At 39.6% G+C, this 15,726-nt stretch overlaps 1 protein-coding gene across 1 annotated transcript; it reads right to left on the bottom strand.

Annotated features, from left to right (window-relative positions):
• Nucleotides 1-487: 487 nt before the first annotated feature.
• On the bottom strand, nt 488-10,119 carry RAB9B (RAB9B, member RAS oncogene family). The gene is made up of 3 exons (XM_063083664.1): nt 9,977-10,119; nt 5,034-5,097; nt 488-3,869 (listed from the first exon to the last, which is right to left on the bottom strand). The coding sequence occupies exon 3, from the start codon at nt 3,825-3,827 to the stop codon at nt 3,222-3,224; it is 606 nt and encodes a 201-aa protein (XP_062939734.1). The 5' UTR covers nt 3,828-3,869; nt 5,034-5,097; nt 9,977-10,119; the 3' UTR covers nt 488-3,221.
• Between the last annotated feature and the right edge of the window lie 5,607 nt (nt 10,120-15,726).

Consider the following 15,726-nt stretch of genomic DNA (forward strand, 5'->3'; position numbering starts at 1 on the left):
ATTTCCATTCCCAACACTATTTATTAGAAAGTGGTGTAAAATAAAATGAATCTCCTTACACCAGTCTTTTGAGTTTGCTTCCCAATCAGTACAGCAGTATCTGTCTGATCACTACGCAGTGGCTTCTCGGAGTATCACATGAATGGACCGAACCCGTGGCTCACTCGGGAGAGTGCGGCACTGGGAGCGCCGAGACCGCGGGTTCGGATCCTATATAGGGATGGTCAGTGCGCTCACTGGCTGAGCGTGGTGCGGGCGACACCAAGCCAATGGTTCCGATCCCCTTACCAGTCACAAAAACAAACAAACAAAAATGGTCCAGAGGCCACGTCTAGTGTAGCCTGAAAGAGTGACTGGATTGATAAGTATTGCCTGTCACACCCACCAATTACAAAGAGAAAGAAAGGAAAGAAACACAAACATTTTATATTGGTTATTCAAAATGCACTTTTTATTCACTTTAACACAGATTATTTTTTACGGTTGAAAGAAAATGTGATACACAATTTTAAGATTTTTAGCAGCACCTGCAACAAGAGTATTGTGGAAAACCTCAGGATAAAGTAGAGATGGCTGAGGCAGGCACAAATTAACCTAAAATTCATCAATCCACTGAAGATATATAGAATCTTAGGCCCCCTGAAAGTTAGCTGATAAATGACAATAAACTAAATAAATATTTTGTATGGTGTTTTAATGGACTATTGAAAAACAGTATAGTTCTAATTATAAATATATTATTCCAAAAATCTAGTGTTCATTAAAAAACACCTATTGAAAATATTGCACTGCACATTCGAGGGTACACAATTCCTAAACCTATGTGCACAGTCCTTGGTACTCACAGATTTCAGCCTTTAGTGTTTTTAATCTTACCCAAACTATATGTCAGCACCCCACTGGGTGTTACTCACTGAAATGCCACCATTTTGTCACTTAATGCTTTCATTAATATGTTGTGTACTAATTTGGCAGAAAAAAATAGCTAAGAGAAAAGGGGCTTCAGTTGACCTGCCAATAAAATTAACATGTGTCTTGGATGGATAGTAGGGCTATAAATTGGATATCTACGTGTTTTTTTTACTCAAATGACCACATGCCACTCTAATAGAGACAAATACTTTTGTGAGTTGATGGAGGTCTTTGTGAAGGCCTGAGATCTACAAATAGAAACTATCATAAGCAGAGTACAAGTAGAAAGAGAAGGCCCCAGGTCTCATGCACTTAGAAATAATTAACATTTAACAGTTCTGACATAGACTTTCACCCTAATATGATTGTAGCAAAATGATCATACAACTTGGAAACCAGTGTGGCTGGCTATAGGCATAGGCAGGATAGGGACCAATACTTAAGAGCTGTGGGGTCCCAGCTCTGGCTTTGACTTCTGGCATCAAAATTAATTGGACAATGGGATCATGACTATTTTAATAAGAAATATTGAGTACAACTGGGTTGAAATACTGTCTTCTTCTTGTCTATGTGGCGAAAAAGTCACAGAGCTCTTAAAGCACGTAAGGTTCCGTGTATAAGGCTGATTCCATGTGCAGCTACAATGGAGAGTTCTAGGCTGTATTCCTGTGAAAACTCCCATGCCCTCTCCAGGCTGGGTCTCCTCTTGGGGTCATTTCTAACCGTCCCTCACTACCTTAGGTCACTATTTTTATAACAGATGTTTTAAAGTACAGGTTAGAAATTATTCAGGACAGATAACCAACAAGAACCAGACTGCATATTCATAATACAGTATATGGCAGTCATGGTGATCGAAAATTGTCAAACCATTTTTGTATTTTAATATGGTATCTTTAGGATGTTTATATCAGGGCACGTAATGATTACTCAGAGCTTAAGAATTTTTCCCGCCACAGTGCAAAAGCAAAAGTAAGAGCTACGTAGTTACTGTTAAAGGCTGATCACAGACGGTTTGAGAATTTTTAAAGTCCCACTCCATAGTATTAGCTGTTATCTTCAGATAAATCTAACCATAACATGGCACTGACGTAGTTTATAGATTCATAGAACGTAGAGCAGGAGGGGACCTTAGACCAAACACGTAGCCAGTACAGAAATACTTTTTATGGTATTATAACAGACAGTCATCCAGTGAATATTTTCCCTGGAAGGGAGCTCACTATTAAGGCAGCTCATTCCACTGTTGGGCAACTCTAATTATGAGAAATTCACTCTAACACAGGGTTAAAATCTGCTCTTTCGTTACTTTTAATGTCCTCATTTAGCCGGCTGATTATACAGTGCAACGTACAAGAAATGGGTTCTTTCTTCTACAATAAATATTTGAGTTAAGGAAACTTGTGAGAAAAGCCCATTATCCCCCAGTCTTTTCTGAAGCCTTCTCCATGAGCCCAGCATGGTGGACCAAAAGACCATCCAGATTATGAGCAGAGAGCACTGCACTCAAAGCCATATACTAAGTAGCATTGTTAATTGAAAAGAGGTTGTCAGAGAAGCAACATCTCTGTGCAGCGAAAGTAGACTTATAAGTAAAAGCAGACCAACCATTTATTTTCAGGGGCAGTTGCCATATTTAAGCACATAATTCATTCATCAGTATCCTGTGACTTCAAACAGAAAGAGTATAATAAATTTCCAGTGTCATTAGAGTATCTCTTACTGAGATGGTATTTTTTTTAAAAGCTCAGATGGGAGCAAACCATACAAAAGGATTTAAACAAGTCGGTGTACATCATTATACTTTTGCATTCCTAATTATTACAATGTTTTTATAATTCAAGCTTAGGAACCCTTGTTTGCATTATTTTTATTGTAATACAGCTTAGAGTCTTATTTTTCCCCCTTTGGCAGAAATGTCAGAAACTGCTTGGCAAGTGTTGATGGTGACATTTGTTAGTTGGTTAATGGAACCCTTTAACGGATAGCTGTAGCTCTTTAACTCCTTCATGCGGCTGTGTTCTAGGTTTAAACTGTGATGTAAAAAATATTTTAATCTCTCAGGATTAAAATTTCTGAAATGTCCTGAGACACATAAGAAGGGGAAATAGCAGAAATCACGCAAAATATTCTTGGCTTGATAAAGCACTTTTTAAAAATCGCTCTATAACATCAATTTGAAAGGTTCTGTTTCACAATCAGAACCTTAACTCTTAACCTCTTGTGTGTGTGTACTCTTATAGGGGCACAGTTATTTTTACACTACTGACTAGCCAATTTGGGGCACACCTTAAAAAGGCCCCCTACTTTTAACAGCACGAAGATCCTGCTTTGGAGCCACTGTTCAAGTCAATGGTGTGACCTAACATGCAATGCTCCAGCTGTTCCTCTACAGCCAACACCTGCCTGACAGCTTCTTCAAAGGCCACGGTCACATTAGTATCATCTTTGGCACTCGTTTCTAGATAAGGGTAATCCCCATTCTCCATGCACCAGGCTTGTGCCTCCTCAGTAGTCACTTGCCTATCCTCTTTGTCTACCTTGTTACCCAGAACTACAAAGGGGAAGTGCTCAGGGTCCTTCACATCTGCATAGTAGATGAATTCTTTCTGCCAGTTACCAAGGTTCTCGAAGCTCTGCCGATCATCCACGCTGAAGGTCAAGAGGCAGCAGTCTGCTCCCCTGTAGAAGGGTGTCCTAAGGCTCTTGAAACGTTCCTGCCCTGCAGTGTCCCAGATCTGGAGGGTTACAAAGCGTCCGTCTACCTCCAGATCTCGATTTAAGAACTCTACTCCTATGGTGTGAAAAGCCTGGGAGTCAAATTTATTGGTTACATAACGGTTCATAAGCGAGCTTTTCCCAACTCCACCATCACCCAAGAGAATGACCTTTAAGAGCAGGGATTTCCCACTCATTGTTGCAGCACCAGACGGGGAGGAGTTTGTAACCAAAAGAACCTGAAAATAAAAGAAGTACGAGGGAAAACAGTTAAACCTGAAACTGAAATCAACTTCGCAGCAAATTTCTCTGAACTATGAGGCCTTCTAATTTAACTTCTTTTGATTCATGCTCATTAATTGATGTAGTACAGCAGAAGGAATACAACTCTTTTTGCATAAAGGGGAAAATAGATTTCTGAGTTCTCTTGCCTGTGCCAGGAAAATGGCTCAATGCCATGGCTAAACGGACTAGCAGACGGTCCTGTAATTTGGTTCAGTTCTGACCCTATTCTAGGGGAGAGAGCCTAGAACAGCAATGCCACTCAAACGTGTGACCATATTAGCTTCCAGTTGGGCAGTTCCAAACAAGAGGCAAACAGTATGAAATTGATTTGGGGTTTGAAGTCTGCTCCCAATGGATCCAAGAATTATTGAGGAAAGAAAGCTGCCTAAATTGGATTCTTGATCTATCAGCAGAGCTTGGGCCAGAATTAGACTGGACTCCAAAATATGGAAGAGAGAAAGGGTCAAGTTTCTTCAGGCATTTGCCCCATTATACTTGCATTCATATGGATATCATCATAAACAAAGGATCTTCCTGTAATCTTTTCTTCACGGAACAATGGCATTTACGTTGATGACAGTTGACTGATACCAATGTAACAGCTATCATAAAGGAAGAAAATCTTGAATAGCTTATTAGTTTTTGAATTTAAGTTCAGATTCCATAACAGCAACATGTGAAAACATACTGTAAAATCTAAAGTGCTGATAATTATAGTGTACCCTTCTTCTTGCCTCCACAACATGTCTACACATGGAATACCTAGAATGCATCTTAAAATAAAAAATCAAATGTTTACTGAACACTTGATCTTTTGCTATATTCTGTTACATGTTTTCAAACTAGGTCCATTGTGGGAATTCAGTAATGATGACATTAATCAGGTGATATTTATATAAGAGACCCAGAGGGATAAAAACTAATCACTAACCAAAAGTGAGCATGCAAAAGAGCTTCTGAAACACATACCTTTGAAATGTAATTTGAAAAACTCAGCAGCCCTTAAAATTATTTTTGAATGCATTTGTACAAACTATATATTTTTCTAAATATTCATTTTTAAGAGATCAAATTTTAAAATGTCTAAAATTCATAGTGTGCCCCCATGAAATACCGACCCAGTTGGGTTTTTGTCACAATTTCTTTTATCCGGTTGCTGTTTTATTCTTTCTTCTTAGGGTTCTAAAAAACAGAATGGGAAACATTATTTTTAAAAGTCTATAATAAAATGAAGTTAAGGCTATAAATAAAAATGCATTCAAGTCAGGTAAAAAAAAAAAAAAAAAACCAGAGCAACTTCAAGTAATGTACAAAAAATGCTTTCCACAAATATACTTAAGAGTTCAAAATGCTACGAATGCTTAACATGAGAAAAATAATTTTATCTCAAGAATTTAAGCTTGTCTGAATTTGGGTGCTCTTTATAAGGGTACTTTAAAAAGTTCATGGAAAGATTCATGTTATCTTTTAATTCTATTTTTCCATGAACTTTTTGAAGTACCCTTATGTGTATACACATATGCACACACACACACACACACACACACACACACACACACATACATATACATATATTAGTTGTATATTGTCTCTCCATTGAATTCTCCATTCAAAGTAAAAAATCAGAGAAAGTAGATGATATTCACAGTAGATAATATTCAGGAAAGGGAAAGCACAGAGGAATCTATGTTGAAATCCTAAGTCAGAGATGAAACTCCTTCCCTATTTATACCTACCAACATTCCCATCTCCAAGAATGTTACTAGCACACTCACTGATCTGCCTTGAGGATGTCTCTGCAATTGATTTCACATGATCAGAGAAGAAGAAACTATGTTTTGGAGCTTCCTGTTTACAATATATTCTCTTGGCTAATTATTTTATTCATTCATTTAGTTTATCTGTCTTGAACGCAGGTTTTAATATTTAGCTGGCCTTATTCAGTTCGAATGCACCTTCATTTAATAGTATAGTTAATTATGACAAGAGTCTTATTTAAGTAGCATCAAGAGCACTGGTCTAAAAAGAAAAACAGCTTCTAGATCTGTTGAGTATTCCTTTTTACTGAGGAATAAAGGAGCCTTAAAAAATCTCTGTTGCTTAATAATCCTATGTTATTTTTTGAAATACAGATAAAGCATATAATAAGGGATTCATTAGATATCTAAATCAGTAATTATGAATTTAAACAATATCTCCTAAATTGGTAGGATTTATTCTCTTTTTTGGTCTATATCTACTCTACAGAATTTTCAAGTTTCTTACAATTCCTGATTTTTGTACTTTTTTTTTTTCTGTCCTCAAATTGCTCTTTGGGACTAGCTCAAGTAACAAACATTTCTTTAAATGGAGATGAAACAAATGTCAGCACAATTCTTTATTTTTTAAATTCTCTTCTGTAGTATAATTTTACAGAGCAGAACTCTTGAACTCTCATTTTAAAAAGTAATAGAAGGAAGTACAAACTTGGGCACACTGATGGCTAGTACTAAGGGTCCATGTCAAATGAGCCTCCTTAAGTTCTGAGCAAACAGGTGTTCACATTAAATGGCTCACCCTACTTTCCTGGCTGCAGATAAACTCAATAGATGGGTCAAGGATTGAGGGAACATAGAAACCAAATACTCAGCTCCAGGAATAATGATGCAGTATTAACTATCTGAGATAACACTGCAGTTGCTTGTGCATTCCCTGTTTGGTCATGTGCACACATAACTTCTGGGTACATAGGCTCTATGTCAGGGAAAAAAGAGAAAAAGCAATGTGGTTTAGTGTTAAGAGCTGGGCTGGCTGCAATCAGAACACCAAGTCTTCCTCACTGCTATATCATTCATTTATTTTATGAACTTGAGCAGGTCACTTAATCTTTCTATGTTTCAGTATTTTCCTACATAAAAATAGAGCTGATAATATGTACCTGCCCTACTTAACTCACAGGATTTGGGAGAGAATGAATAGCTTAAAAAGTTTGCCAAGATTTGCAAGCATTTCTTGAAAAATTTGGTTTGAGATTTTTATTCTTCTTGCTCCTCTACCTCCTTTCATTCACTGGTGGGTGCCTTGTGACAGTATTAACCTTTATCAGAAAGCTCCTGTTAGTAGGAGGATAACAATTCCTTTTCTCTTTCTTCCATGTCTGAGAAAGCCTTGTTCCCCTTGTTCTCTCGTTCCATGAGCATCTGCATATGGCACAGAATCTCAACACTTGAGGGACCTTAAGAGTCTTCTGGTCCAATCCTGCCACTGATTTTTGAGAAAACTTTTGAGTGCCTATTGTGTGCTGTGTCCTTACTAAGGTGACCCTCCCCCTCCTTTGCTGTCTCCAACTCCCATTTGTTTGCTAGAAGTAGAAATGAATACAGTTTAGGCTTGTCTCCTTGCCTTCGGTCACTAAATCCTGCTGATTTTTCCTAGAAATATCTTTTTCTAGTCCTCTGTTACCATCTTCATTTTGGCCCGCATCTCCTCAACATCTAATCTATTGCAAAAGCTTCCTGGCTCTTCTCTCCCTGTGTCTGGTTTCTCCCTACCCAATCTACTTTGCAAAGCTTCATCACTTGAATACGCACTGGGTGTAGATACGGTTGGAAATGCATATATGTTCAAGGCACGGTCTTGCCCTCAAGAAGTTTACAAATTAACAATAAGCTTAAGATATCATGGTTTACAGATGAAATTGTATCATTATACTGCCTTATTTTGTTAACAAACTTTTTCTAAGAATGCCTTTCCTGCACAAAACAATTTTAAATTCTTGGATAGTAAGGCCCTTATTTGTATACATCTTTGAAACCCCTTCAGCATGCAGCAGGATCCTCCACAGAGATAATCAATAAATTGTTTATGAAATAACTGATTAGGTAGGTGCCCAGAATTAATGCCGCTAAATTGATGCCAAGGTACAATAGATCCATAGTTCTGTAAGATATCCAAAAACTATTATTTATAAGGTGACTAAAGTGCAGAAGTTATGAACTTATCTGGATCATTTTCCACATGGGACTTAACAGGAATTCCACCTGTTGAAAGTCAATGGAGATGCTCCAGTTTCCCTCCCCCTACCGTCACATTTTTAAAATAAATATATACTTTCTCCATTCTCACTAAAAACAAGAGCAGAATAATTAGCACCACTTTGTGTTTCCAGTGGGTGCTGGCATCACCACTGTTGTTTATCGTTGTTTGAAAATGAGTGTGGTGTCCTTCAGTACATACTTACATTAAAAAGAACAAGCACAGTACAAAAGCAAATGAAACAATTTTTTTCTTACCCCAGAATATGCCAAATTTAATCCAAACCTTGAAAGAACGTAGCATTAAGCAGGCAAAGGAATTCTTTGATAACCCTAAATACATTTAATAGGAAAGCCAAATTCCTTATGCATCCCTTTTGGGTCCCATGTCAGGCTAGGATTTGGACCAAAATATTTATTCTGATTTTGGTTTCTTTCAGAGAAAGATCTAGCTTTAACTGACTCAAATATCCAAGAGATACAATTCACCTTTCCTACCTGCTCCCCCAAACAGATTAACACGCACTCTCTAAGGACAGTTTATTCATTTTTTTTCCCAATTGGGGTCTCAATTTTGGACAGTAAATTGAATTAGGAATTCATGCTACCAGTACTCCCCTGTTCTTTGTTCTTCAACGCACTTGAAACCTTCCAAATCTGCTGTGTCTGCACCCACATAGGCTTATTAAAATTATTGTATTCATTTGGGGATTCTTGCGGTGGGGATAGAGGTGGGGGAGTAGGAACTACAATAAAGACAAAGAGGTTGAACCTTTGAAAGCAGTACATTTTAGTGTGCTGATGGAGATAACAGGCAGAAAAGCAAATTGGCAACGTCAGTTTGGTTGCCATGGTGTGAAATGATGCTCAAAATCAGTAGTGCAGATTGTTTGGGAGCAAGTCTTGAGAGGATGTGTATTGCTGGGCTTGAGTGGGGAAAGAGCAACCGGGAAGGGCTAGGCAATGGATAAGAGTGGCCCGGTTGGAAGTCAGCCATGGTTGGAGCGTGGGGAAAGTCCATCTTGTGGCGACACATTGGTAAGGACTACTCAACTCACTGTTGAATGTTGGCACAATATTTGGAAACACTGGAGAATTGGATGTGGCTTTCTTTAATCTATGTAAAAATCAATACATTTAAGAAATGATTGGATCTTCGAGACCCTCTAACTTAAATGGTGTACGTTGTTTTCAATACAACCTGATGCTTAGTGGTGGTGGTGTGGTGTGTGGGGGGGGGTGGGGGGGTTCTGTAGCAGGGAAGCCCTCTGACACACTGGATGCATTTTGCAGAGCTAACAAGTTATCTGCTACATCCGTGCTATGAGCCCAGATGCCACAGCTGTCATGCCGCTAAAACGCTATTCTCAGATTCATGCCCACATTTATATCCCATATGCAACTGGAAGGGTCCAATATGGAATCTCACGTCTAATCTTTCACTCGTCACAAAGACAGCTCTAGGACTATGAGTCCAAAGGCGCTGTCCCCAGGCCACTTCTTCCTAAGTAGACTGCCTGGAGACAAATAGGTAGGTAAGGTTTGGAAGACATTAAGCAAGCCGAGCACAGTGGAAAAACAACCCCCCCCCCCAACCCTTCCTTAAGGGACCAGGAATGCTGGTATCTCTATGACAAGGGCACTTTTAGCATTGGGGACCTAGAAAGTTAGATGTCACGCATAGTCCCAACTGTCTCGGACCCAGGTCCTCTCACCTCACCCCCCAGGTCCTCTCACCTCACCCCCATCTCGTAGACCGAGTCGGCTGCGGCGCATGCGCACTGAGCCACACCCGCTCCCCACGGAGCCCTGAGCCTCTCTGCCCTGCTTTGGCAGCCGCTCTAGATTACTCAGCAACGCCCCCCTCCACCGTCACCTACCCCCAATTCCGTTCCCAGCAGCGCCTAGGCCCCTTTTCCAAGGTGCCAGTGGCTCTGGTGATCACCTAGACTCCCCCTTTCTTCCTCTTCCCAAAGCCCCCCCACTTCCCGGCCTCCCGGGTCCGCCAGCCCCTAGCCCCTCTTCCTGCCCACGCACAGGAACCTCACCCGGTACAATGAGAAGGAGACACGAGAGAGCCGCGGGTGCCAGGCAGGTCTGCTCTGTGCTCCGGGAATCCGGCGCCTCAGCAACACCGTCACCGCTCCTGCTGCCGCTTCGTCCTCAATGGGGCAGCAAGTGCAGCTTGGACCTAGGTGGCCTGACAGCTGCCGCTCGCGCCCGCCGCTGCTGCCGCCGCGCAGCGTCTCGCGCCCGCGCCCGCCAGAGGAGGGGGCGGGGCCCGCGCCGCCTCCTCGTGCTCCTTTCTTGGCGTTGGGGACCCGGTGTAGCCTCCTCCCGTCGTCCTCTGTGGAGAGTGCTCCCTGGCTAGCTCACTCTTCTTTCACAATCAGTGTTCAACCCTGCTCTCTTTTGTCCTTCTTCTCCTCCCCTAGCAGATTAGTAGGCACAGCGACAATGAACTATCAAATATTGCTCTCCCACTTAGCTCCTCTGCAGCCTAGGGCCTAAGCCCTCAGGCAGGACTAGCCACAGCCCCATTTCCTGCAATTACCCTCCTATCTACCACATTTATCCTAGCTCCAGATCTTTTAATTTTGCCAGGGGGATAGCACATGCACCCTCCTGTTTCAAATAACTCAGGAAAGCACGTGATCACAACACATTACTAGGCCCTCTAGCTGGCTACTGCCCATGAAATTCTCATGGCAATCCGAAAATAAAGCTACACATCTGTAGCTCAGGCATAGAAGACACACTCTCCTTACCTTTACCAGCTACCATTCTAGAGAGCCACACAGAGAGCATTACTTGAGGTTCCCGGAATTGCTGCTGGGGTAGAATTCAATGCTCCAATTGTGCCTAGCCACTCAGCCAGTCCCTTCTTGTTGTGTCCAGTGGCCCTCTGGTACCTCCAACCAATTCGTGATTTTTTTCCCCTGGAATCACAGGAAGACAAAGCTCCTGAGGTCATTTAGCCTGCCCTTCACCGCACTGTCAGGCAGACCGATTTCTGAAACTTTCCTATTGTCTGAAAACCTGCTCCTGTGTAGCACTGCCCCTCACTCAACACAGTGCCCCCTCAAGGCCCTCACATATCCTTTCCCTCCATCTAGGCTACTCTCCCTCTACCTCTTCACAAGACAATGGCTCAATCTCCAACTTAAATGTCATTTTTCAGGATAACCTCTCTCAATAACCCCAGAATAGAGACAGTGCCTGTGAAGGTTAATTCTAGATGTCAACTTGGTTAGATGAAGGAATGCTGAGAAACTTTGGTAAAGCTATCTTTTCAGGTATGTCCATGAGGGTGTTTCCAGCAGGGATTAGTATGAGAGTCTGAGTGGCCTGGGTGTGAAAGACCCACCCTCAGTGTGGGTGGGAACCATCCAATCCGCTGGGGGTCCAGAGAGAACAAAAGACAGAGGAAAGAGGTGAAGTTCACTCTCTATCCACTGGAGCTGGGATACACTCTTCTCTCCTGTCCGTGAACATCAGAGCTTGAGACTCTTCAGCTTTTGGGTTCGGTTCCAGAACTTACACCAAGGACACCATCATCTTCCCTGGTTTCGAGGCCTTTGGACTTGGACTGAGCCACGCTACCAGCATCCAGTTTATAGACGGCCTATTGTGGGACTTTTCTTCATAGCCACGTGAGCTAATTCCCCTAATAAATCCCTCTCATATAATTATAACATATCCTACTGATTCTGTCTCTCTGGAGAAACTTGACTAATACAGTGCCCAGATTTCTTCTCTCATAGCCTTCTGTAGCTTGATGTACTTTTCCTTCATAACACTTGCCCTTTTATGATGATACATTTAAATGATTCTTTGGTTGACAACTGCCTTCCCCACTAGGCTATATTGCACTATGAGGTCAAAGACTGTGACTCTTTAGGCTCACCATCATATCCCCAAAGCCTAGGGCAATGTTTGGTACATAGAACAATGCTTAGGACATGCTCAGAAAATATTTGTTGAATATGGATGAATGTTGTATCATCATAATTATTTTTATTTTTCAGTAAAATAAGTGAATTGAACTGAATCCCTGTGCTCCTATTTAAATCAGCCCCACACTCCACACGAACCCACTACAACCCTCTTCTGATGGAGAAGAGATGCACACAAGTCTCTAAATCAATTTTTTACTTGCACACTCAAATTTATAAAAAAGGAAATGGGCCCCAATATATGTATATGTATTTATGCATTATATACAAGTACTTTATACTTTATACATACATTATAATACATATACATTAAAATTACTCCAATGTAGAAATTTATAAAGTATGAGAGAAAATAAATATATTGATATTCCTGTGTTTTTTTTTTTTTTGCAACCCAATGAATTGTTTTGTGAACTGCTCTAAATAACAGTCTTTCATATTAGAGTCTTTAGTTGTAATAATCTAGACTCCTTGTCCTTTTCTCATAGATGCTATTCTCCAACACTTTAATCATCTCTGAGAGTCCCCCAAACTTACTTGCAAGTTTTAAGGGCCTTTTAATTTCTAGGCTTGGATATCTAATTCTGTAGCCAGGCTCTCATAACTGCTGACGTCATCACATATTTGGAGTATGTTTAAATCCTTAGAGGTAAGCAAAATTTTATGTTAGCCCAAAGATTTCTACCTGTAAATCTTATATTAAAAGAGTCCCTAAAGGCCATTTGAAAAGCAACCATAGCCTGCCTAGAATAGAAGCAACATGATTATCACTAGTTGTAAGAGAACAGCACAAAGTGGACAACACAAAGATTTGAAGTACCAGCTCTGAATGGTTTTCAGACTCTCAGATGGGACTATTTCAAATAATCCATTATGGAGGTCTGTCAAACCATGCCCGCCATGCATAATGAAATTATATAATCTTACCATTGTAACACAATCACACACACACACACACACACTCATTCGCCAAAAATAGAGTCCATAGACAGGCAATAGATAGGCAATAGACAGTGTGGTCAATAGATAGTCAGCCAAAACAAGATTGCCTTTAGGTTCCAGAGATAAGGTTACCTTCAGAGAGTGACACACACAGGCAAAATTCAACATTTAATGAACGAGATTATCTCCGAAAGTCACCAGTCCTGATCAGTTTGAAAAACATTGACCTGGGATTCAAGAAAAAATTAATGAGAATGTGATTAATTTAAGTCTGGTCCAGCACTCACAAGATTCTGTGTACAAAATAAAGTTCCATGAAGGGTTCAAATAAATTCATAAGCATTGCGTACTATTTCCCTTCCTGGAGAGTCGCATTGCATATTAGAACACTAAAGTCTCTTGGAATCTTGAAGTAAAGAAAACTGCTGGTTTTTTTTCTTTTCTTTTTAATCCAACATTTCCCAAACTTTTGTGAGCACAATTTTTTTGTTGTTTGTTTGTGGAACATATATTAACAGGAGTAGTACACCTGGGGACTGAATTTGGCAACTGCTGTCCTAATCAATTGTACAAAGTAGTAATGTGGTGACAGAAGGATATTGGTTTGCCTTGAATGTGGATGGCAATAGGTGTCATATTGATTGATTTGTGGTAGCTTCCTAGAGAATTATTCTATGGAGGAGTCCAAGGTGCATCTAGCTGAGTGATTAGTTAGTGATGACTTCCATGGATGAGGTGATATGTTTGCCATTCTTGGCCTAGAGTATTTATATAGTAACTATACATTTCACATTTTTAGATAGTCCTGATTTCAAATATTTTCTTCTGTTGTTTTCATATTTACAATGATACTCATGAGACTAAGGTTTTATTCAGAAAATATGGCAGCTATAGGTATGCAAAAAAAATTAGACAATAAGAGCTTGCCAATTATTTACTTATCATTGTTAAAAGGAAGTCACTGTTTCTGGTGATAGTTATTATTATCACTTTTTAATCACCTGATATGTAGATAATATTATGGAATAGGGATACTTTGCCAATTTTTTCATAGCCTGAAGGAAATACTTAAGATTATCTAATTATTGAAAGCATCAGTATGAAATCATTTTTGTTACTTTAAAAACATATGTATTTATAAACTCTGTCCACTAAAAATACTTAGAAACAATAAAAATCTCAGTGCCAAAGAGCACTTCTAGTGCACAGATGGAGGTTCTAAATACGATTTCCCAATAAAAAGAACCAGGATTTCCTAGAGAAATGGCAGATTCCAGGGTTTTGGCAAGAAATGTCCAAGATGAACCTGGTATATCTTGTCACATCAAATAGCAAGGAAGCTAACAATACTACTAGGGTTGGTCAAAAGGACTTGGGAGCCAACTTGAAAAGTCTCTCACTAGCCAAATATGGGGTGATTTGAACATCGGTAAAGATAATAACTACAGTGGATTGGAACATATCAAATATGTTTAAATGTGAGTATACAATTTCATAAAATACTTAAAAATATAATTAGTCAACTTGAAGAAAGCTAGAAAACCAGCTCATTATTTTGATACTGGTAAATAAATGGAATGACTCAAATGTTTAACTTGCTTTTCTCATACAATCTCTTCCTTGGTGTAACCAAAGAGTTGGCAAGGAAAAGGTTTTTAGAAGATTTCCAGCTAATAAACCAAGAAAGTGCTTTGGTTTGAATGTGTTCCTCAAAAATTTATGTGTTGGAAATGGAATCCCCAATGCAACAATGTTGAGAGATGGAGCCTAAGAGGTGGTTGGGTCATGAGGGCAGAGCCATCATGAATGAATTAATGTCATTATTAGGGAAGCAAGTTAGTTACAGTGAGAGCTGGTTGTTATAAAGCCAGTCCGGCCCCACTTGCTTTTTTCTTTTGTACGTGGTCACTTGCCCTTCCACCCTTCCACCATGGGATGATGCAGCCCGTAGGCCCTCACCAAATGCCACTTCCTTGATATTGCACTTTCCAGCCTTTTAGCCTAGAACCATTGGCTAAATAAATTTCTGTTCATTATAAATTACCTAGCCTGTGTTATTCTGTTATGGCAACAGAAAACAGACTAAGACAGAAAGAATGAAAACATTTAAAATTTTACATTTCCTAATGAATTAATGGATCTAGGCAATGATTATGAATGTCTGCTAACATGGCAAAAAAAAAAAAAAAAAAGAAGAAGTAAGAACAAGATACCTTATACCTCCTGATGGAAAAACAAAGAAGCTCCTATGGAGTATTTTTGTCCAAAAATTGGAATTTGAATCTGATTAAGCCTCTAAATACAACCACAAATTTTTAGGAAAATACAAGGTCAAAGATGTTAAATAACATAACAGGTATGTGAGCAACAACATTCAGACTTGGGTTTAGGGTACACGTGTGTGTGTGTGTGTGTGTGTGTGTGTGTGTGTGTGTGTGTGTGTGTAGGAGGGAACAGTACAGAACAACAGCATTATTCCTTCAACAAATAATTGCAAGAGAGAGTCCAAAAACAAATAAATTGCTAGAGGGAATCTAAAAAGTAAGAAAAAGATTACATTTACAATAACATCAAAAAGAATAAAATACTTAGGGGTACATTTTAAAAAGAAGTGCAAAAGTAATGCTCTTAAAAACTACAAAGCATTGTTGAAAGAAATTAAAGAAGATCTAAGTAAATGGAAAGATATCCCATGTTCGTGGATTGGAAGTTTTAACATTGTTAAGATGGAAATACTCTCCAAATACATTTACGGATTCAATGCAGTCTGTATAAGAATCCCAGCTGGCTTCTTTGTAGAAATTTACAAGCTGATCCTAAAATTTATATGGAAACCGAAAGGACCCAGAATAGCCAAAATAATCTTTTTTTTTTTTTTTTTTTTTCGTGACCGGCACTCA

This window comes from Cynocephalus volans, chromosome X (assembly GCF_027409185.1).
Source record: "Cynocephalus volans isolate mCynVol1 chromosome X, mCynVol1.pri, whole genome shotgun sequence".
Lineage (NCBI taxonomy): Eukaryota > Metazoa > Chordata > Mammalia > Dermoptera > Cynocephalidae > Cynocephalus > Cynocephalus volans.